Genomic DNA, 24157 nt, shown 5'->3' with positions numbered 1-24157 from the left:
TGTACTGAGCTACATACACCACGACAATTGGTTTGTTTAAGATATAGTCATTTGCTGGACATTGTATTACGCTAAATTGTCTGTTTATTGCACGTCATTTTGTGACCTCAGTATCGCTTCTTGGTCACTTTCTCAGCCCGTGACACTTGACCTTTACTCTCCTCCACCACGCCCACACCTAGTCTGCTGCCCGTCTCGCCCTCCCACCACCACGCCCACACACCTAGTCTGCTGTCTGTCTCACCCTCCCACCACCACCACGCCCACACACCTAGTCTGCTGTCTGCCTCACCCTTCCACCACGCCCACACACCTAGTCTGCTGTCTGCCTCTTACTCTTTCGAAGACATATAAATATTCTGATTACAGCACTTTTATATGCATGAGACATCTTCTCATTATTCTTTCGAGAACGTTAGACTTTCAATCAACTTCTCACAAACCATTTAGCAAATTCCAAGATGAAGTGGTTCCTGTTTATGTTAAGCCATGTGTGTTTGGGAGGAGCACTGAGTGTCAGCACCTGGAGAGGCACAAGTACCACTCGAGGCGCTGGTGTCGTGCCTCTTGTGTGTAAACTTTCTCTTGACATTGAAGGCTGAGTCAAGTGTTTCTGGCTTGTATTCATTTTGCTTGATTGGTGCCTGTTTACCTGCTGACGATTTTGAAAGATGTAATCCCGTAGCTTCGCCTGTGGTCAGCCATCACTGGTGGTGGGCTGGTCTGTGAGGCTGTCTGTCCTCGTGGCCGGAAACCCACAGCCATCACAGGCCGACTCTGTATTTCCAGAATTAAATTGTGAACGATATGGAAGGAAATGCAAAATAGAGCCAGTGAAGAATGCAAGAACAGTGTGTGAACATCAGAGGTCTAAGGTTGTTTAATATTCTCCCAGCATCTATCTGGGAGCCGGTCGGCCGAGCGGACAGCACACTGGACTTGTGATCCTGTGGTCCTGGGTTCGATCCCAGGCGCCGGCGAGAAACAATTGGCAGAGTTTCTTTCACCCTATGCCCCTGTTACCTAGCGGTAAAATAGGTACCTGGGTGTTAGTCAGTTGTCACGGGCTGCTTCCTGGGGGTGGAGGCCTGGTCGAGGACCGGGCCGCGGGGACACTAAAGCCCCGAAATCATTTCAAGAAGATAGCAAGTATAAGAAATATTGCCGGAACAAAAGTTAGTCCTCAAGAAATAACTGGATATTTTTCTGCAAGAAGTGCCGGATCAACCGGGCTGTCGTAGATAAGTGGGCCCCGCGGGCCGCTCCAAGCAACGTCAGTAGGTAGAACAATAGGGTAGAGCTACCTCAGCGTGTATAATAGTAGATGCAGCTCCGAATGAATGAAAATGAAGTGTATGAAATACAATACGAAGTGCTGTCTTCCAACTTGTTCCTTGTAGTATATGTGCTGGAGCTGCTGGAAACGTCCACCACATAGACAGTGCGGGAAGAGACATGCACATACGCAAAACTCAATCAGTAAGGGCGAAGCCACCCACACCGTCATCAGCTTCCAGCCGCCCACCACGCCAATATCGACGAGGGGGAAGGGTTGGTCATCTTTAAGCTCCCAGGCTACACGAGGCACTTGGATGTGGCTATACTGGCTGGCATGTGCTCTCTGGTGGATGGTGGTGGTGATGGCAGGCTAAGGTGGATGCTGGTGGTAGCAGGTAAAGGTGGATGCTGGTGGTGGCAGGCAATGCTGGATGCTTGAAACGGTCAGATTATGGTGTATCATTGCCCCATGTCACCCCCAGCTTGCTGAGAGGGTAGGGACCACACGCTCAGATACGGGAGATGTAGAAGGGGGCAAACGTATGGATAGTGGGTAGGGGTTGGGGATGTGTAAAGGGAGAGAAGTCATGAGTAGAGAATAACGGGAAGGGACAGAAGGGAAGGAAACTATCAGGGGGAGAGCACCAAGCCATTGCGACTATATAGCACCTGGAAGGGAGTCAGGATAAGGATTTGGGATGAGACGAGGGAGAAGGAATGGTGCCCAACCCCTTGGACGGTCGGGGACTGATCGCCGACCTGCATGAAGCGAGACCGTCGCTCTACCGTCCAGCCCAAGTAGTTGGTCTGTGATTTCATTTGTCAAATCATTCATTCCTCTTCAAAGCTGGAGAGATTGCTGTAATAGAGGGAATACAGTTAACATGTACGGCGTACATAGACACGATAAAGCACCTAAACTATTGTGATCGTCTCAAATTTCTCTAAATGTATTAGCTAGAAAGGAGACGAGAGAGATATCAAATAATATACACGTGGAAAATACTGGAGGGCCATGTCCCAAATCTACACAGGTTACCTTGAGGTGTTTCCGGGGCTTAGCGTCCCAGCGGTCCGGTCCTCGACCAGGCCTCCTCGTTGTTGGACTGGTCAACCAGGCTGTTGGACGCGGCTGCCCGCAGCCTGACGTATGAATCACAGCCTGGTTGATCAGGTATCCTTTCGAGGTGTTTATCCAGTTCTCTCTTGAACAGTGTGAGGGGTCGGCCAGTAATGCCCCTTATATGTAGCGGAAGCGTGTTGAACAGTCTTGGGCCTCTGATGTTGATAGAGTTCTCTCTCAGAGTACCTGTTGCACCTCTGCTTTTCAACTGGGGTATTCTGCACATCCTGTCATGCCTTCTGGTCTCATGTGATGTTATTTCTGTGTACAGGTTTGGGACCAACCCCTCTACTATTTTCCACGTATAAATTATTATGTATATCTCCCGATTGCGCTCAAGAGAATACAGATTTAGGCTCTTTAGTCGGTCCCAATAGTTTAGATGTTTTACTGAGGGGATTCTAGCAGTAAAGAATCTCTGCACGCTCTCCAGGTCAGCAATTTCTCCAGCTTTGAAAGGGGCTGTCATTGTGCAGCGGTACTCCACTCTAGAGAGCACTAGCATCTTGAAAAGTATCATCATTGGTATAGCATCTCTAGTGTGAAAGGCTCACACACAGTAAAATAACAACGTACTGGAGTGAACGATATGGAAGAAAATGGAGAATAGAACCAGTGAAGAGCAGGGGTGCCATAGGCACAATCAGAGAACACTCTATAAACATTAGAGGTTCGCGGTTGTTCAACATCCTCCCAGGAAGTATAAGATATATTGCCGAAACAACCATGGACATCTTCAAGAGAAAACTAGATAGTTTTCTCCAAGGAGCACCGGACCAATCGGGCTGTGGTGGGCCTGCGGGCCGCTCCAAGCAACAGCCTGTTGGATCAAGCTCTCATAAGTCGAGCCTGGTGTCGGGCCGGGCTTGGGGAGTAGAAGAACCCCCAGAACCTCATCCAGGTACAATCCAGGTTATTCAGTTTGGTATAAATGGAGTGTAAGGGAAAGCAGTGAAGATAGTGATGATAGAAGGACTTTTGATGTGTACTCAGCTAGTTGTGCTTACGGGGGTTGAGCTCTGGCTCTTTGGTCCCGCCTCTGAACTGTCAATCAACGGGTGTACAGGTTCCTGAACCTACTGGGCTCTATCATATCTAGATTTGAAACTGTGTATGGGGTCAGCCTCCACCTCATCACTGCCTCATGAATTCCATCTATTAACTACTGACACTGAAGAAGTTTTTTCTAACGTCCCTGTGGCTCATTTGGGCACATAGTTTCCACCTGTCCCCTTGTTCGAGTACCTCGGTGTTAAACAATTTATTTTTATCTACCCTGTCGATTACTCTTTAAACTATGTAGGTTACCTACAAGTAGTAGGTAACTACACTACCTACAGGTAGTGATCATGTCTCCCTGCAAAATTTTACGAGTAATCGACAGGGTAGATAAAGTTAAATTGTGGATGGGGGAAGGTGGCTTGATGGCCCTGGGATGGTGCCAGGAACGTGAAGGAAGAGGGTGGGGTCGGACAGATGTGTTTTATGTGGAGGAGTTCACAATGTTGTGTGGGCGTTTGTTCGGCACTATTCTCCTCTTTTGGACTTAAGATTTAGATCCAGGGCGCCCATTAGTTTTCTTCTCCCCCGCTGAGGCAAACTGTCCACTTACCGTGCAGGAAGTATTTACAAGTCAGCCTATTCGTGGATCTGAATTAAAACTACTACAAGAAGTACCGGACCAACACTGGTTTTAATGGATATGTAGATCTGCCGGCCGCCTCAAGTAACAACATTTTTTATCAAGGGTCCAGTATATGAAGTATATAGCTGCACATGCCCCAGATCACCCACCCACCACCATCACTGACTCCTCCCCACTACAACACCTTCACAACACACTATACCTATCGGTGAGGGAGAATCTGGCCAAGTACGCTGTTTGACGCAGGTGCACGCAATCTAAGGTACAAGTCACAGCCTAGCTGATCAGGTACCACCATACATACCAACCACCACCACCACCACCCATCTCGCTCATCACACAACACATTATACTCTGTGCCTATACCCATTATAGCACCTGTGATCATTGTACCCCGTGGAGTTATTGCATTACTTGGGTCGTGTTCCCGGATGTGCTGGGGAGACTTATATTAACCGTCTAGATCTAAATATTTAGAAGCCTATGGGGCGTGTGAATGGGTCAGCTGGTGGGGGTGTACTCACAGAAGGTGTAGGTGTACGGAGTAGCGGTGTTGCGTCAGGCAGTGTTGCCACATTCAGGACCAGCCCCGCGCGGTTTCCTCTGTAATGTGGGTGTGTTCCGATAGTCACAGGGACGCGTTTCCGGTTACTGCGCCCCCCTCCCCCCCCCCCCCTCCCCCACCCCTCCTCTTCCTTCCCCTCCCCCTCCCCTGAACGCAAGGATCAGCTGCTAAATATCTTTGCTTCGTGCTGCTGATTTATAAGTGACCAGGAGGCCTAGGGCCAGATTCACGAAGCAGTTACGCAAGTACTTACTAACGTGTTCATCTTTTCTCAATCTTTGGTTACACGTAACCAAAGGTTACACTACAAATTCCCATCACACAGGATGGTTTGTCATACAGAGACATGTGATGAGTAGTCTGTACTGGCAGACTCTGGGTGCAACACAAGAGTGAATAAAGTAATTGCAAAGCTCCAAGTACCTCATGCCAACGGGTCTGAATGGTCTGATAATTATGCATTGTGCAAAGTGTATGTCTTATGTGTGTGTTGTGTGTCCGTGCTAACTAAGTCTCCAGTGTGTTAATGTGCGCATGAGATCTCGCGCTGAACTCTAAGGAAATAACATCCCTGATTTCATTCCAGACTTCATGAAAATCGTACGTGTACAATTTTGGTACTTTGTGCCTCGGTAACACTTTCCACCACCACGTACGGGATGGGTAGGGGGGGTGTGTATAAATGAAATGACAATGTCAGCATGAGAGTGATGGTATATGCCATTACCTAGTGACTATAGAGGGTGAGGGACAGCGTCAGATTTGTATTGTAGGGAGTCACCTTGAAAGTGGGCTAAACGAAATATACAATTATTTAAGACGACGAGTTCACTAATTAACAATATATTTAAATGTTTTCCTTATTGCTAAAACTTCTCACACGAGTGTTGTGGTGGTGGATGACCAGCCCACAAGAGCCCCAAGTCTCCAGGGCTTGCAGCTCGCAGTCCGACACACACATCACTTACATAAGACATCTGTATTGAAAAGGATTATGTTGTAGATCGTGCAGGAGTTAAGCGAGCGTGTGTAACCATAAGCCAGCACTGAAGGTCGACTGTGGCTGTGTGGAGAAGCTTCATCTATCACTCGTATCTCTCCTCGCCCGTAACGCCCCTCGCCTTATACTTGGAATACTTAACTTTGTGTAAACAGTCAATGGTATTCTCCTTGTGTGTGTGTGTGTGTGTGTGTGTGTGTGTGTGTGTGTGTGTGTGTGTGTGTGTGTGTGTGTGTGTGTACTCACCTAATTGTGCTTGCGGGGGTTGAGCTCTGCTCTTTCGGCCCGCCTCTCAACTGTCAATCAACCAACTGTTACTAACTGCTTTTTTTTCCCCACACACCCCAGGAAGCAGCCCGTAACAGCTGTCTAACTCCCAGGTACCTATTTACTGCTAGGTAACAAGGACATCAGGGACGTACGTGTGTGTGTGTGTGTATGTGTATATATATATATATATTATATATATATATAATATAATATATATATATTATATATATATTATATATATATATAATATAATATATATATATATATATATATATATATATATATATATATATATATATATATATATATATATATATATATATATATATATATAATATATATATATGTCGTACCTAGTAGCCAGAACTCACTTCTCAGCCTACTATGCAAGGCCCGATTTGCCTATTAAGCCAAGTTTTACTGAATTAATATATTTTCTCTAATTTTTTTCTTATGAAATGATAAAGCTACTCATTTCATTATGTATGAGGTCAATTTTTTTTTATTGGAGTTAAAATTAACGTAGATATATGACCGAACCTAACCAACCCTACCTAACCTAACCTAACCTATCTTTATAGGTTAGGTTAGGTTAGGTAGCCGAAAACGTTAGGTTAGGTTAGGTAGGTTAGGTAGTCGAAAAACAATTAATTCACAAAAACTTGGCTTATTAGGCAAATCGGGCCTTGCCTAGTAGGCTGAGAAGTGCGTTCTGGCTACTAGGTACGACATATATATATATATATATATATATATATATATATATATATATATATATATATATATATATATATATATATATATATATATATATATGTGTGCATGCAGCCTGAATGGTCCCCAGGACTATATGCGACTGAAAACTCTCACCCCAGAATATGTATATGTCCTGCAAGACCAGGACGACCTTGCAGGGCCCTTCTTGTCGTGAGCTCAGAGTATTTGTGGCTGTGTGTTGTTTAAGCCAGTGAATAAGTTCCTTTATGTATCTTATCGTATTTTCTCTTGAATGTGTGTATAGAGGTTACTCCAAGAATATCCCCTTACAGCTCACTGTTTATCATTCTTATGGTGAATCTCTTCACCTCTGTGGCTTATTTACACTATATGTTCATCTATGTTCTCTCAGTCCACCAGGCTATTATTTCTCATGGTAAACTTTCCTCTTTGTCCACTGGTCGATTACCCCTTATTAGGTGTGTTACGAAGGGGCCATAGACTTCCTTGAAATGTTCTAAGTAGTGATTTTATTCCGTCTAATTTGATAATACTGTAGTACCCCAGGAAGATTTGCATTAGATTCAATTGCTCTATTTAGTTGTGTGGGTGTGTGCGAACACAGGCTACCTCTGTCTGTTGTTCCTTGGAAGTTTTGCATCAAAGACCACTATATTTTCACCTGTGTTGCTATTCGTGTGACATAATCTGTAGTCATTTACTTTCCAATTATTCATTTCCCTAATGTTACCTTTGACTAGCAATATCACTTCTCCCTTCTTCCTCACTTGCTTTTTCGTTGGTTTTGTGTATTAAAAAAGTAATGCGTTCTAAAATTGTTGATGAGCAGCCTTGAAGTGGTTTGTTGGATAGTAAGGTTCCGGTGCGGTGTGGGGAAGATGAGCGGAGGGCGTGAGGTTGTGGCCGTCCGGGTAGACAGGATGTGGTTCCTTCATGTTACGTCGCTGCCGATTTAATTTGACCTCAAAAAGTTTCGGTTCATTCAGTACGGAGACCACGCAGATGTTGGGCTATCCGGTGCAGATTATTGTCACCGGTAACTGGTTAGCGGTTTGTATTTGGAACTGGGAACACCAGTCCAGTTTAAATCCCGCAAGTATTTTAGCTCTCGGTTCGTTATTGTAAATGAAAATATTGCGTACTCACCAGTGCATAAACTAGGAAAAGGAAATATATCAGTGGGCGCAAACATAAGTCCCACAGACATTTTTTGAAAGGTTTCAGACTTGAGTATCAGAGAAACGTTTGGGTGGTGAACCATGCCACAATATACATACATACATACATACATACATACATACATACATACATACATACATACATACATACATACATACATACATACATACACACACAGCAAGATAACTTGAGATTTCAAAAACCTGATCCATGATGTTTTCTTTCATTCTTGTTGATTTTATTTGCGCGCGCCCCCAGGAGTACGAGGAGTTAGTAAGGTTGGTGATGCCACGCCGGTAGGGAGCCGGTCGGCCGAGCGGACAGCACGCTGGACTTGTGATCCTGTGGCCCTGGGTTCGATCCCAGGCGCTGGCGAGAAACAATGGGCAGAGTTTCTTTCACCCTATGCCCCTGTTACCTAGCAGTAAAATAGGTACCTGGGTGTTAGTCAGCTGTCACGGGCTGCTTCCTGGGGGTGGAGGCCTGGTCGAGGACCGGGCCGCGGAGACACTAAAACGCCCCGAAATCATCTCAAGATAACCTCAAGATAACGCCTCCCACAGGCGTGCCAGCGAGGGAGTGAGGACGGGGCGATAGCCTCCTCCCACCCCAGAAAACCTGGCGATAATTTGTCGGTCATAACGGGCAGCTGAGCAACAGTTAAGACGCAGGTAGCCGATTCACCGTGAGCGCTTCTCTCAGTTTTCTCACCCCAACGCCTTCTTTCCCACGCTCCTCCCGGGTGTACACGCTCCTTCCGGAAGCTGGACCTCCTTCCTGGTATGTATCATCTCATTATTGATGATGGACAGTTGGTGGTGGTGACCTAGGGTGAGGTACCTGCTTGATGGAGTTCTGGGAGTTGTTCTACTACCCAAGCCCGGCCCGAGGCCAGGCTTGACTTGTTAGAACTTGAACTTATCGCCTGCGCCGCGGTGTAACCCCCTGGGCCTTCGTGTCTGGAGATGGGTTATCTTGAGGTTATCTTAAGATGATTTCGGGGCTTTTTAGTGTCCCCGCGGCCCGGTCCTCGACCAGGCCTCCACCCCCAGGAAGCAGCCCGTGACAGCTGACTAACACCCAGGTACCTATTTTACTGCTAGGTAACAGGGGCATAGGGTGAAAGAAACTCTGCCGATTGTTTCTCGCCGGCGCCTGGGATCGAACCCAGGACCACAGGATCACAAGTCCAGCGTGCTGTCCGCTCGGCCGACCGGGTCTGCCCCGGGGATACCTGAGTGGGCAGCGCTCACAACACATCAAGGTTGTGTTGTGGCCGTTGTGTGTGGTGGTGTGGGCGGGTGCGGGGGGCAGCGTGGGGCGTCCTCTCCCAGGAATTATTGACATGCAAGAGACGCTGTTGCTGGAGTTGTGTGCACGTGTTGTGCAAGTCTGATTGGGCACACTTGGAGTTGACTTTCAATCGCTTTCTCACTTCTTCTTTAGTGTGTTCAAGTGTTTGTTCTTTGGCGTTGTCAACCCATCCTCCTGTTTAGATAGTACTTATTGTGACTGTCCTCAATAGTCACGAACTCGTACATACTTAGCTTTTATTTAGTAGTATACTGACTAGTAAGGAATTGTTTTAAAATAAATGAAGCTAAAAACTAACTTAAATATCCCTAGGTCTAGTATAGTGCACATATGTACTATATTAGGCCTCAGATAGCGTGTGTTAGGCCTAGGGAGGTTAGGTTAGTGAAGTTTGTCAAAGTAACACAAGTAAAAAATTGTTCTCCGGTTTGTCCAACCCAGTAAAGCTTGTATGGGGAACTAGATCTCACTACACGTGTTGTAGATGTGTGTGACACAGGCTGGGGGCACACACTATTAACACATTTGAGACGGTATTTGTTTGGTAAGAATATTTCATATTGTTTATAACGAGTATTGTTTTTAAGAACATAATAATGTTCTTTAAGAATGTTGTTTGTATCCTTGGGTTGGCTGCAATCGAAAAATAGTTTAGTGGTAATTATTTTGTGGTTTGAGTTGTTGTGTTGTACCTTATAGTCATGTTATTTAATGGGTGAGGTTTATTGGTGGTGTTGGGGTGAGTGGTGTTGAGTGTGGCGGTAGAGGGAGAGGTAAGGGACTAAAGTGGTAACATTGTTGTTGCAGGTGTTGAGCGAGGGCCGGAGTGTGGGAGCCGGGGCCTGGGGAGCCGATATGTCCTACTGAGGCCCACCCAACACTTCACCAGGTGAGTCCCTACACCCGCCTCACCACACAACACCTCGCGGATCCCACACATCCCTGTGCCAGGTGAGTACGACGGGCTCACCATAGCCCGTGCTACTGGCAACTTTTTAGTTGGCGAGTCTAAAACGACAGCCACCTGGCGGAGGTGTTAACCCCTGGAGCAGCAGACCACAACCCCTGTAGATGAACCTACAAGCCAAGGATTCCTAATCCTGTAGACACGTTCTATGTTAAATTTCTATATTATTTTTTGCTATGCTGCTGATTTAGAGTTTGGATTGTTGTATATTAAAATACACGATGATGCAAGGTGAAACATTTTGCTAAAAGTTTACATTTAGTAATAATTACATCAGCACAAGTGCAAACTTTCCGGGTACACAGTTCCTCTGATTCTGCCTGATGAGCCATAATGTTTCTAAACACCAGAGTTGACATTTAATTTAAACAGTATTTTCATGTGAGGTGTGCATGCGCGCGCGCTCTGCTCACTCACACTTGTTACCTCACTATTTGTTGTGTATACTTAAGCTTGTCAATAAAAAATAAAATCGCTGAATAAGGGTGTTAAATATTCCACATTATATTTAACCCTTTCGAATTATTTACATTTTTATTTTGACACAAGGTACCACACCTTTGACACAAGGTGCCACACCTTTGACACAAGGTGCCACACCTTTGACACAAGGTGCCACACCTTTGACACAAGGTGCCACACCTTTGACACAAGGTGCCACACCTTTGACACAAGGTGCCACACCTTTGACACAAGGTGCCACACCTTTGACACAAGGTGCCACACCTTTGACACAAGGTGCCACACCTTTGACACACCATCAATTAACCTGGGTTAATTGATGAAGATTAAGCCACCCAAGAGGTGGCACGGGCATGAATACACGGTTATTACCTGGGTAAAGAGACGCGGGTGATGATGAGGATAAGGATTACGGGCGCGTGGCGTGGGCGTCTTACCACCAGGTATTAATGTGTGAGGGCGTGGCCGGGAGGCGGGCGCTCCCGCCCACCTCTGGGTCCTGTGTTATACTAGTTACCCATAGTAGCGTGGCGGCGCCCGTGTATGTACCGTGCTTGCAACACTATTGTCATAGCCATCGTCACCATAAACACAGTAGTGATAAAAGATTGGTAAGAGCACACATAGTGAGCGAGCTGCGTGGCGTAAGATCATGAGGGGAGACAGGCCGCGCTGATAAATCATATATGAATAGTTGAGAATAATGTGTGGCGTGGTGCAGGTGCACTGCTGGAGGTACGCGCTTCCCCACACTAATGGTGAGAGCGTAGCTGGTGACCCCGAGGGAGACCACCTTCACTCACTAAGCTGGGCTGCTCTCCGTCTCCGATGTGTTCCTGTACAGTAGTCAACTGGGCAAGCTTGCTAATGTTGTCACTTGCAACAAGGCTGCTTCACTACTCCCACCAGTTACACCTACTCTATTAGGCCCGTCCTAGCATACAAAGATCCAAGCTCGTTAATCCAGCCGCCAAACCCCTTGTTCATGCAGCTCGTCCTCCAAACAAAGACCCAAAAGTGGTTCCATGCACCCGCCAAACCCCCTGTTTTGAATGAAAAACGGTTTACACACGACTCACAACTGATTTCGTTCGAACACTTCCGGAACAGGTGCTTCACTGACGAGTTTTGTTCCAACCACAACGCTGTAAATGTTTCACCCACGTACTACAAAGACAAATAATAGCCATCAGAACCTAAACACCTAATCTAACCTATGCCTATATAGGCACAATATGCTAATGTATTATAATATTACTTTATATATGAGAACATTCTTGTTTTTAATTAATGTACAACATGTAAAAATTTATGAATGCGTGTGTGGGGTCGACCGCTGGATGTAATGGACTTGTCGAGAACGGGTTGAATAATCCCCAACAGAAGCTGATCACCTAACCTAACCTACGCCTAACTGTACTTAGAATATTGATATACAGTATAATAATAATTATTTATATATGAGAACAAACCAATTTTTAATACACAGTATGTGAAAATTGATGAATCCGTTAGGGGAGGACGGCCGCTGCTGTAAACAGCCTAGTGTGAGGACCTGTTGCTCTATAAGCCGGTACCCCCCCCCCCCCACCTGATATGTAATCTAAAAATATATGCTGTTTGTATTTTACTTAAAAACATGGAGTACATGGAAAGTTTTTAATATTGAACTTATATACATAGTCCTACATATTTAAATAATTATACGAATACATAAAAATTGCCCGGGTACTAAGTGGCCCATGGTTTATTAAAGGTATTTGGATATACAGTCTAATTATCTAGTTATACGTGCCGGCGCAGGTGTACAAGTACACCTGCGCTTCCTTTGGAACACCACCTGTGGCCGGTGGGGGGGGGGGGGGGGGGGAGAGATGGGGGGCTGGTAGAAATAGCCTAAGTTACTCTATCCCTTTAAGATGTATTTTATTGTATCAGTAAACTGGAGGGCCAGGTCCCAGATCTATACAGTAAAATAACAACATACTGGAGTGAACAATATGGAAGAAAATGCAAAATAGAACCAGTGAAGAGCAGGGGTGTCATAGGCACAATTAGATTTTTTTTTTTTTTTTTTTTTAATAATACATGAGGTACATCTGCATTTGTGCAGCTACCCTAGACTATATGAAGTGGAGTACAGTGTGTCAAAAAAGCTAACTAGGTGATGCTAAAAAATCCCCATCACACAGGATGGTTAGTCATACAGAGGCATGGATAAGCGGTCTGCACTGGCAGACTCCGGATGCATTTTGAGGATATCAACAACACAAGATTGAATAAGGTAGCAGTGGTAATACAAGTCCCCAGGCACAATTAGAGAACACTGTATAAACATCAGAGGTCCACGGTTGTTCAACAGCCTCCCAGCGAGCATAAGAAATATTGCCAGAACAACTGTAGACATCTTCAAGAGAAAACTAGATTGTTTTCTTCAAGAAGTGCTGGACCAACCGGGTGTGGTGGATATGTGGGCCTGCGGGTCGCTCCAAGCAACAGCCTGGTGGACCAAACTCTCACAAATCAAGCCTGGTCTGGGACTCTCGGGCTGGGCTTGGGGAGTAGAACTTCTCCCAGAACCCCATCAACCAGGTAACGTACTTGATCCTGGTGGGAACCGTGTGCTCTAACGGCCTTGAGAAGAGTAGAGTGATTTAGCAAGCCGTCTCTTCTGGCCAAAGAATAGAATAGAGAGTAATAGTATTGTCCGCTAGAGCTGCCCCTGTAGGTCCAGCTTAATATTCCTTGTTTAACGCATGCCTTTAAGTACTTGGGAGGATGTGCCAGCCTCACCCAAACATTAGATCAGTATCGTGTATGACGTTAATGGCACCAGATAATTGATTAATGACGGCATGGACCCTTGTCGTCTTGGATGGGTTAGTCATTATCTACAGCTGAAACATTACATAGATTACTTGGACAAATGTTTCTTAGTAAGCCTGGTCACGGGTCGGGCTTGGGGAGAACTCCTCCCAGAACCACATCTGTACCTCAAGGTAACCTCAAGGTAACCTCAAGGTACAAGCCAAATTTAGGCTGAACAAACAAAATTGAAAGCAAACGGTATTAAAGAAATTTCCAAGCTGAATACTTTAGGAAGTTACAATAAAATTGAATCAATTTTCACTACTGGGGTAAGCGGCTTTGTTGAAGTTGGCAGGTGCGTCAGTCCTCGGTATTTCCCGCCCAAAGCCAGAGGGTGACGGTGACGCAGCGTACCTGACCACGCTCGCCCTCCTCTCCCTGTGTTGTGTATACGGTACCTTGTACACTTCCTCCAGTAGTCATCCATGTTAGTCTATGATGAACTCTTAGTTGGAGGTCACTACACGATGGTGAACCCGCAGCGTAGTACAGTGTAGTACTGGCGTTCCGCGAGCGCTTTGTCACGGGTTCGTATCCTGGCCGGGGAGGATTTACTGGGCGCAAATCCTTAACTGTAGCCTGTTTAACTCAACAGTAAAATGTGTACTTGGTTGTAAAAACTATTCTTCGCGGCGGGGATCATATTCCAGGAACCTGCCGGAAACGCTACGCGGCTGTACAAGAATGTAACAACTCTTGTATATATCTCTAAACAAAACAAAAACAAAATAACGTGTTGAGGGGAAACACAGGGCTCTTCCCACGCCCTGTGGGAAGAGCCCTGTGAAAGAAAGAAAACTGTACAACGAGAGACTCACTAGAGAAATAGGAACATCGAGTTAAAATTTAAAGTACTTTGAACAGTAACTAGTAATGACACACTGAAGATTGACAACCAAATCAGTTGATGGCCGTGCTACCAGATGTCATAACTCATATATCAGACCCCACTAACCCCACTGGACGCTGGGGAAGCCATAGACAGCGTAACTAGGCGCTCCGTCCCAAGTCCCACACTCCTCCAATTCTATATTTATAAAAAATTGCAAGAACCGATTAATAAATTATCTAAATTTCTAGTGAAGCTTAAGAACATTTTCTAAATTTTCTCATAGAACATGTGAGTACCATCTTCTTGAGGTTATCTTGAGGTGATTTCGGGGCTTAGCGACCTCGCGGCCCGGTCCTCGATCAGGCCTCCTCGTTGCTGGACTGGTCAACCAGAATGTTGGACGCGGCTGCTCGCAGCCTGACGTATGAGTCATAGCCTGGTCCTAACCTATCAGACTAAGCCAGAGGACCCAAAACAGAAAACGGGACAGTACGTCACTTTCGTGAGCCGCTTCCATTTTCTAGTACGACAATTTTTGGCCGTATGTAACGCATACGAGCGAAAAGCGACGTTCTTTGTAGGTAGACAGTTAATACTGTCAGCGCCCCCTCTCCCCCCCCCTACAACTGTCAGCTCCCCCCAACCCTTCCGCTGCCGCCTCTGCCGCCGCCTCCGCCGCCGCCTCTGCCGCCGCCTCCGCCGCCGCCTCTGCCGCCGCCTCCGCCGCCGCCTCTGCCGCTGCTTGCTCATGAAACTGGATGGTTCAACTAAACTATTTTATATACACTTTGTATTTACATAAACTTCACTCAACATGTATGTTCTTGAATGAATATTTATGCATGTTGTATCTCTCATCTTGTCTCTTAAAAGTATTATAAATTTATCAATTTATTAATTATAGTACAGAATAGTTATTTTGTATTACATTTTTGTTAAAAACCTTTTAGAAAATGATGCATGTTATTCTGAGAGAAGAGCATAGTAAATAGACAAAGGATAGGAACAATGTGAAATTTTCATTTGACTTCCAAAACGGGAGTTGGCGGGTGAAAAATGTGAGTGTTGGAGTCAATTATTCAGGGAGCTCTTAACGGCTTAACTGGCACCGGACCTTTCCTGCCCTCCAACACTGCCTTGACCCTCGTCCAGGCCCCTGGTCAGCGGCACAGGTGTGGCGGTGCTGGCAGAGGTGTGGTGCAGGTGTGGTGCGTGTTGGGAGAGGTGTGGCAGTGGTGGTGCTAGGAGAGATGTGGTGGTGCAGGTGTGGTGGTGCTGGGAGAGGTGTGGCAGGTGTGGTGGTGCTGGGAGAGGTGTGGCAGTGGTGGTGCAGGTGTGTTGATGCTGGGAGAGGTGTGGCAGTGGTGGTGGTGGTAGAAAACTAATAAAGTTTTCGACTGGTTAGCAGAAAATAGTGATAAATTCCAGGTACTCAGGTACGGTAAAAATGAGGACCTTAAACATGACACAGGGTACAAAACACAATCAAATCTGTCCGTAGTAGGAAAGCAACATATCAAGTACTGTATTTGGGAACAGTGATGTCTGACGACCTAACGTTTAGGGAGCATAACCAACCAAATATTGCGTCAGTCAGAAAAATAATAGGATGGATTACGAGAACGTTCAATTCCAGAGATCCCATCACAATGTTTGTTCTATTCAAATCACTTGTGCTGTCCCGTCTTGAGTACTGCTCAGTACTCACTTCCCCCTTCAGAGCAGGAAGGGAAAGGGATCTATTAGGGGAAAACGTCAACCCATTACGACACTTGGAAGGGATGAGGATTTGTGGTGGGACGGGTGTACGGAATGATGCCCAATCACGTGGACGGTCGGGGATTGAACGCCGAACTGTATGAAGCGAGACCGTCGCCCTACCGTCCAGCCCAAGTGGTTGGGAGAGATTGCTGAAATAGAGGGAGTACAGAGAACGCATACGGCATACATAGACGCGATAAAGCACCTAAATTATTGGAATCGTCTCAAAGCTCTCCAAATGTACTCACTAGAAAGGAGACGAGAGATATACCAAATAATATACACGTGAAAGATACTGGAGGGCCAGGTACCAAATCTACACAGTAAAATAACAACGTACTGGAGTGAACGATATGGAAGAAAATGCAGAATAGAACCAGTGAAGAGCAGAGGTGCCACAGGCACAATCAGAGAACACTGTATAAACATCAGAGGTCCTCGGTTGTTTAACATCCTCCCAGCGAGCATAAGAAATATTGCCGGAACAACTATGGACATTTTCAAGAGAAAACTAGATTGTTTTCTCCAAGGAGTGCCGGACCAGTCGGGTTGTTATGGATAATGTGGGCCTGCGGGCCGCTCCAAGCAACAGCCTGGTAGACCAAGCTCTCACAAGTCAAGCCTGGTCTCGTTCCGGGCTTGAAGTAGAAGAACTCTCAGAACCCCATCAAGCAGGTGGCAGGTGTGGTGGTGCCGAGAGAGGTGTGGCAATAGTGGTGCAGGTGTGGCAGTGCTGGGAGAGGCTAGTTGTGCATAATTTACATGTGAGAGGGAGATAGAGAGGGGGAGTGTGATGACTAAGAGACCGGTGAGAGGAGAGAGAGAGAGAGGGAGGGAGGGAGGGGGGGGGGGTGAAGGAAGAGGGAGAAGAGGGGGGGGATGTGGCAAAGAGACAAGCTGGACTATAACTTGTGTTTCATCTTGGTGTGAATCTCTGGTTTGTAAGAGTTTTAAGCAGCTCGTGCTGTACATTTGTACATTACCTTGAGCTGATTCAGACGCCGTGGACACCTCTCCTTCCCTAGGTTTACAATGTAGATGAATACAACGCCAAGTATACGGCGTTAATCCTCGCCGTACTTGGCACTGGCTTCAGATTATCGCTGAAAGTGTCGCTGAAACGTTCAGGGGTTGGACGTTATCCCGGCCCACACCATGCGTGCCTCTCTTGTTCCCAGGTTTGTGCGTGTTCATCTGTTTGTGCCTGCAGGATCATAGACCTGATAGCTCTTGGTCCCCGCCTTTGTAACCCTCAGTTGTGTAACGCTCGTTCTCTCTGTCTGTTTAGTATTTCTATCAGTTTTACTTCCCATGACACCCTCCGAGGGGTTGTGATTCCCAGCCTCTCTTCTCATGGTTGAAGTGTTCCATAAGGAGGAGTTTAGCTCTCGTCCTGTGAGTCGCATCTGCTGCTCCTTAAATATTGTTTACGCTGGTTTTTATTGTTCGTGTGTGTGTGTGTGTGTGTGTGTGTGTGTGTGTGTGTGTGTGTGTGTGTGTTGGGGGGGGGGAGGGGGTTGTATATATCCACAACCTTGGCTTCCTACACTCCCCATCCCTTCCTATCCCCGGTAACTGTTCTATGATGTAATCTGCAAATTTATTGGCATCTGGAGCATTACTTTTAAATAAGATGGTGAGTCCACCCTCTGTGTTCTTATGATCTCGTAGATCCCGGCGAACATTTCATCAGTAATTAGTCATGGAATGTTTGGCACAAACATTACTATAATAGAATTTGCTGGGCAGAATCCTTAGCTTCATTTAATTCCCCCTGTTTGGAGATTCCACTGATGTCTATTAAATTCTTGTTGATTGCATCGTCTGTTACAAGTTCCCTTGGTTGGTTGGGGGGGGTACAGATGCCTTTTCCTCGTTACAACACGCTGCGGGGGGCGGGGGGGAGGGGGGTAGTAGATGTGAGAGAAGAGGAGGCAGATGGAGAAGAAGGAGGAAAGGAAAAAAAGAAGAGTGTGAAGGATTAAATGCCATGGGGTTGAATCACGTCTGGCTCTCACTGTGGCTTGCCGGATATCATCATCTGCTCCAGTTACACCTGCGTCACACCTGCGTCACACCTGTGTCCTGCGTGCTCCCGCTCGTCTTGATTACCCATTGTGTATGAAGGCATTAATACGTCGTGGTGCTGCATCTCATACACTTGCTATGTACTGTGGCAGGCTGGCCGCTGAAGGGGTACGGAGAGTGACAACATTTTCAGTAGTGGTCACTGTGTTTCATATAGCAGCACCTTCTTCTGTTTCTTGACCCACACTTGTTTCCTCCCCCGGTGTAGTTTTGCCGGAGATCCTGGCGGAGATAATTAGCATAATTATCACAGGACACGGGAGTGTTGTTGCTCACGGCTCCCCGGGGAGTGTTGCTGGGATGATGAGTGTTGCTGGACGAGAGCTCTGACTTGCGGGGGTGTTGCTGAAGAACCTTGCTATTGTTTATGTCCCGAGAGATGCAGTTGATTATTTGAGGCCATGAGTGGGAGGGTGGCGGAGTGGCACTCCCTGCTGCCTGGCTGAGGGGGCACTCCCTGCTGCCTGGCTGAGGGGGCACTCCCTGCTGCCTGGCTGAGGGGGCACTCCCTGCTGCCTGGCTGAGTGGCACTCCCTGCATGCGGAAGTATGCGTTTGCACCTGGGAGAGAGAGAGAGAGGGGAAGGCGGGAGGTTTCCTGGGCGAGAACTGAGAGAGGTTCTAGGGCGCGCATATATTCCATGACGCTGCACATGCTGCAGACGGCGATCGCTCGCACGCACGCACGTGTGTGTGTGGAGGAGGGGGTAGGGGGGGTGGGTGGCGGCAGGTGTTTACTACAAAGGTGGCCTGAGTAAAGGTCAAGGACGCCCACTGCCAGGGAGTTTCTGGTGACAGGTCCGCCTAGAGCCAACTATCAACATCTAGAGCTCAAGAGTTTTCAACGCTCTCTAAATATAAATTAACCGACCTCTCACGGTGTTCAAAAAAAAACTTGATAAACACCTCCAAAGGATATCTGATCAACCGGGCTGTGATTTATTCGTTTTCCTGAGAGCAGCTTCGTCTTACAGCTTGGATGACCAGACTACCAACCAGGAGGCCTGGTCAGAAATCGGGCCGCGGAGACATTAATCCCCGGAATCAACACAATATAAGCAAAAGTCGCTATGTAGAAATAAAACACTTTAATAGAAAGTAAAGATTAAAAATGCTAAAAGCACTTTAGTATCACTCAGGAAGACCGTATATAATCTTTTCTCTAAATTAATCCGATAGATGCTTTTCGCGTCTTTTAAATATAAAAATTTGCAAGACATGTCCTGCTACGCCTAAGATCCAAAGCGAGTGGGATTGCAAAGTGGTGGTTGTTATTTTGCAGAATATAATGGCAAGTTTTAAGGTAAAACTGGACGAACCATTGCCCTAACAGCACACCCTGGGTCAGGGTGGAGAGGGGGAGAACTACCACTAGTGACACAATATGGGAAATCATTCATATTTGCAAACCTACAAGGCCTAAAGTCAAAATCAAGAAATAAAGTTCATAAATTGGCTTTCTAGAAGAGTCGAATTCAATATTTAGGGCATTCATGAAAACTAATTCGAAAGATTACATGGATAGTGAAATCTTCCAAATTATATTTGGAAGAAATATGGATTTATTCCAAATTATAATTTATATAGATGTGATAGAGAAACTAGGTCAAATGGAGGAGTACGTCTTGTTACGGAATGCCTTATCGTGTTATTGCGTCGCGTAAAAAAATGGCACTGTTATTTAATAGTAATACTTTCAATATTATCTTCTGTACTCCATGAAGGACAGAAGATAATGTATATATGCTGGTTAGCATTGTAAATGTCTGGCCACGTTTGTGGTAGAAAATAATAATAATAATAAAAATATTACAGGGAGAACAAGGTTAACGACCGTGAAGGTCGTTAACGGTCAGCACGGTGTGGCTCGTCCGGTGGCGGGAATTCTGTTAGCCAATCAGAATCACCGGGCGAGGTAATGAGTGCTGGTCAGAGCATGAACTGAACAGTACTCTGAACAGTACTCTACTCACTCCTATTCGGTGGACATGCCGTCGTCGTGTGACCAGTTTACCCCCAGCTGTGACAGTGTGTTCCCACATCTCCAGCGACACGGACCTTAGGACGTAGCGGCATGGTCGACTCCGTATGACGTCTCAGAAATCTACCGCTGTTCTGGATTATTGGACCCAGTCCGAAAAGTAGATGGTCCTTAAGAATTGAATCGACTGACGAGTGGCGGCCATCTCATTGGCATATACATAGTGTCTTGGTGTATATATTACTGTACATACAAGTACAGTGTCTTAGTATATATATATCTTTAACTGTACATATAATGTACCTCCGTGTTTTAGTGATATAGCTGAATATATCCATTAGTCTTCTCCAAAATTATTTCTTGTCCTCAGTCAGATCTCGGAGAATTAAGTGTATCGCACCTGACAACAGGTCATGCTGAGGCTGACACCTGAAAAAAATCAAAAGTATCCAGTTGGATTACAAAGCATAAGAAAAGCACTTACAGAACAAACCTATTTAAATGTGTTGGGTTTCCGACAGTTCGATCCCAACAGTCTGTATATTAAAGAGGACCTGGTGTGCACAGAGCTACTTAACTTAACTAATGAGGTGGTAGAGGTACTTGGAATCAAGGTAGAAAAAATATGCCTAATTATTATCCTAATATGTAAACTGCCAGATACAACGGTTGAGAAATTCACATAACAGATGCACAAAATAGAGTATCATTGATAACCTAGCAAACCCAGCTCCAGATATTATCTTCCTTGGAGACTTCAATCTACCCAGTTTAAGATTGAGAATGTTAAACAATATATGTTTAACAATTTATCTTTCTTTATATCTGATATAGACAAAAATACTAGTCACAGCTTCGTGTCGTCCTTTGCAGGTGATGCACAAATCGGCATGAAAATTTCCTCTGTAGAAGACACTGAAAAACTGCAGGCAGATATTAATACAGTCTTCGATTGGGCAACTGAAAATAACATGATGTTTAATGGTGACAAGTTCCAGGAATGGTGGAAACGAGGCACTTGAACGAAACACAACGTACAGGGCACAATCAGACCTACTCATAGAGGGAAAGCAACATGTTAATGATCTGGGAATTATGTCAGACGACCTGGCATTTAGTGAACTTGACAAATTTAGCGGCGGCCAGGAAAATGTTGGTATGAATTATGAGAACATTCAAATCCAAAGACCCGACATCAATGCTAATACTATTTAAATCACTGAGTATTGCTTGGTACTCACTTCCCCTTTCAGAGCGGGGAAGAGCTCTGCATTAGGGGAAGTACAGAGAACATATACGGCACGCATAGAAACGATAAAACATTAAATTATTGGGACCGTCTCAAAGCTCTAAAAATGTACTGTTTGGAAAGGAGACGAGAAAGGTATCAAATAATATATACATGGAAAATACTGGAGGGTAAGGTTCCAATTTTGCATAGTAAAATAACAACATACTGGAACGAAAGATACTGAAGGGACTGCAGAATAGAACCAGTGAAGAGTAGAGGTGCCATAGGCACAATCGGAGAACACTGTCTGAACATCAGAGGTCCTCAGCTGTTCAACACCCACCCAGCAATCATTAGAAATATTGCCGGAACGAATGTGGATGTATTCAAGAGGCGCTTAGATGAGTTATGGCAAGAAGTGCCGGACCAACCGGGCTGTAGTGGATATGTGGGCCTGCGGGCCGCTCCAAGCAACAGCCTGTTGGACCAAGCTCTCACAAGTCGAGCCTGGCCTCGGGCCGGGCTCCGGGAGTAGAACTACTCCCAGAGCCCTCTCCAGGTATGCTCCAGGTATCTATGACTTGTTTTGCTATTAGTATCTCCGAGCTATCATGGGAAATTCAGGCATACTGACAATTTGAATTGTGTTAATTAATATGGCAGATGGGATCATGGGTGCTGATCCGGGCTCTAGCAGGTTCCTTAATGACCAATTTACAAATGTGGTGAACATATCGTAGTACGAACTTGCCCCGTCTGGTTTGTAACTTGACTTTGGGTAACTCCTTACACCTATAATATACACACTTTCAGAAACTGTGTTAAGGAACTTGTGTGTGTGTGTGTGTGTGTGTGTGTGTGTGTGTGTGTGTGTGTGTGTGTGTGTGTGTGTGTGTGTGTGTGTGTGTGTGTGTGTGTGTGTGCGAGGCGCCCCGCACGCTGACAGTTTACCAGGCCATATATATTTCTCACATAGCGCTAATATGTGATGACTAGACCAGCGAATATACAGCTTCGTCGAGAACAAGTTAAAGCATTACTTGAAGATTGTTTATGACATTTCCCAAGACACTACGAGGTCTCTTCAAATAATAAGTTAACTTTTCAGCTAAACGTTTTCTTTGAACAAGTCTTCAAGTTTACTTTTGTTGTGTCGTCTTCTCCACTTGGGGGAATAAAGTACTTGGTGTGGTGTTGGGGGGGGGGGGGGGGGGGGGGAGGGTGTGACACCTTCCTGCGATACTGGTGTGGCTCGCACTCTCCGACGCCCCCCTCCCATCCTCCTAAACACTTCCGTCTCCCACACCTTGTTACTGAGGGCGTCATCTCTGCTCCTCCCCCTTCATTCATCTTACCCTTCATTTGCCCCCCCCCTCCCCCTTGTCTGGAGGGGGAGGCACGGGACCCCACAGGCGTGAGTGACAGCCTCATTGTGGACCTGTAGCAGGCAGGTGTCTAGAGGGGCCTCGCTGCCCAGGAAGGGATCAGATGCCACCTACCACTGGTCGTGGTGACTCTGCGGCCACAGTACCGGTGGCGGGAAAAGTGGATTGGTAACTCAGTGGTATGATACTTACCAGGGTGGGGGGGGGGGGGGAGGCAGAATACAAGGTGTGGCTAGTGTGGAGTGTTGCAGAAATGGGAAGGGGCGACTCCATGTGGGAACAGAGTCGAGTTTATAGACATTTCAAGGACCCGATATTGTTCATAGGACTAGTGCATTAAGGCTTTTTCTCATTTTCCCGCGCACAGCCTCCTGACAAAATACCCCATCCTAAGACTTTACTAAGATTTGCGTTTGTTATTATAGGAAATTACAAGTCATTACACGTTATTGTATGCATCGGGCGAGATTGATTGATCTATCTATCTCTGTCTATCTATATCTATTTAGTACCCTGACCAAATGACCACCAGACTATTCAAAAGTATTGGATAGTCGAGACTATTTACGCCCAATACCAGATAGGTGGTCCTAGATCAGAAATCTTTTTCATTTATTATTATTAACATCTTTATTGACAAAATTAATTACAATTTTGCCTAATCTGAGGATTTTGATAGTCTTATTAAATTGAGGTTAATGCTAGTATTCACTGTCACGCAGGACAGAGGGTCATACATAAGACAATAGGTCTAAACTGTAGGCTGAAGCACATATATATCACGGTTACAATCAATGTTTTAATGTGTGGATATGTGAAAACAACTTTCTATTGTGCACTGCCACACAAGGGCAGGGATGGGTTCATAAGTGATGCAGCTTAGAATATAAGTAGAAATTGTTCTTCATTCTTTAAAATGGACAAGCAAATTTTGGGTAAATTGTTAGGATGTCGTCCAGAACACCTGAGTCAATAAAATAGTTACACAGTTGGTGGTACAATAGGCCAGGAGGTCTAAAGTCCTTTACGGTTTCACATTCATCAAAAATCTTTTTCATCAAATCAATTCACTATAGGGGAGAACTCGAGTTTCAATTGTAACCACAAACCTGCATAAACCACAAGCCGAATGTGACACACACACACACACACTCTCACTCACTCTCTCTGATATTCTGATATCCACTTATGTTTTTAAATTGTCTTTAATTTTGTTCTCTAAAACTTCTTATTTTGAAGGCTAGAGTGGAGAGCCCTGTGAGCTTACTGGTTTTAATATTTTAATGAACAAGCACAAGCTAACATGAATGAATATTATGGTACAGACAAGTTCCTTTCCTTGTCTTGTATTTACTGAACTGGAATGGATGGCTACCTTCATCCTTTCTATCTTTCTACTGTTCTAGCACTCTTACTTTCTATTCTTCTCATCTCCAGCTTGATCTCAGTTTTCTCTCTCTCATGCTAAGCT

The 24157-nt window shown here is 45.5% G+C and overlaps 2 protein-coding genes across 16 annotated transcripts in view; both read left to right on the top strand.

Annotated features, from left to right (window-relative positions):
- Positions 1-24157, top strand: part of Synd (protein kinase C and casein kinase substrate in neurons protein Synd) — a 193792-nt gene that overhangs the window by 96365 nt on the left and 73270 nt on the right. For 14 of the 15 annotated variants that reach the window (XM_069331805.1, XM_069331816.1, XM_069331803.1 and 11 more), the window contains one exon: positions 9920-10001. The exons of the other annotated variant lie outside the window; for it this stretch is intronic. The gene's annotated coding sequence lies outside the window, so the exon portion shown is untranslated. The remainder of the gene's footprint in view (positions 1-9919; positions 10002-24157) is intronic. 15 annotated transcript variants of the gene reach the window in all.
- LOC138368699 (merozoite surface protein CMZ-8-like) lies at positions 3128-21092 on the top strand. Its single transcript, XM_069331420.1, has 3 exons — positions 3128-3302; positions 10629-10817; positions 20905-21092. The coding sequence occupies exons 1-3, from the start codon at positions 3128-3130 to the stop codon at positions 21090-21092; spliced, it is 552 nt and encodes a 183-aa protein (XP_069187521.1).

This window comes from Procambarus clarkii, chromosome 26 (genome assembly GCF_040958095.1).
Source record: "Procambarus clarkii isolate CNS0578487 chromosome 26, FALCON_Pclarkii_2.0, whole genome shotgun sequence".
Classification (NCBI taxonomy): Eukaryota; Metazoa; Arthropoda; class Malacostraca; order Decapoda; family Cambaridae; genus Procambarus; species Procambarus clarkii.
The sequence above is the reverse complement of the archived record's forward strand: the minus strand, read 5'-3'. Positions and strand labels throughout refer to the sequence as shown.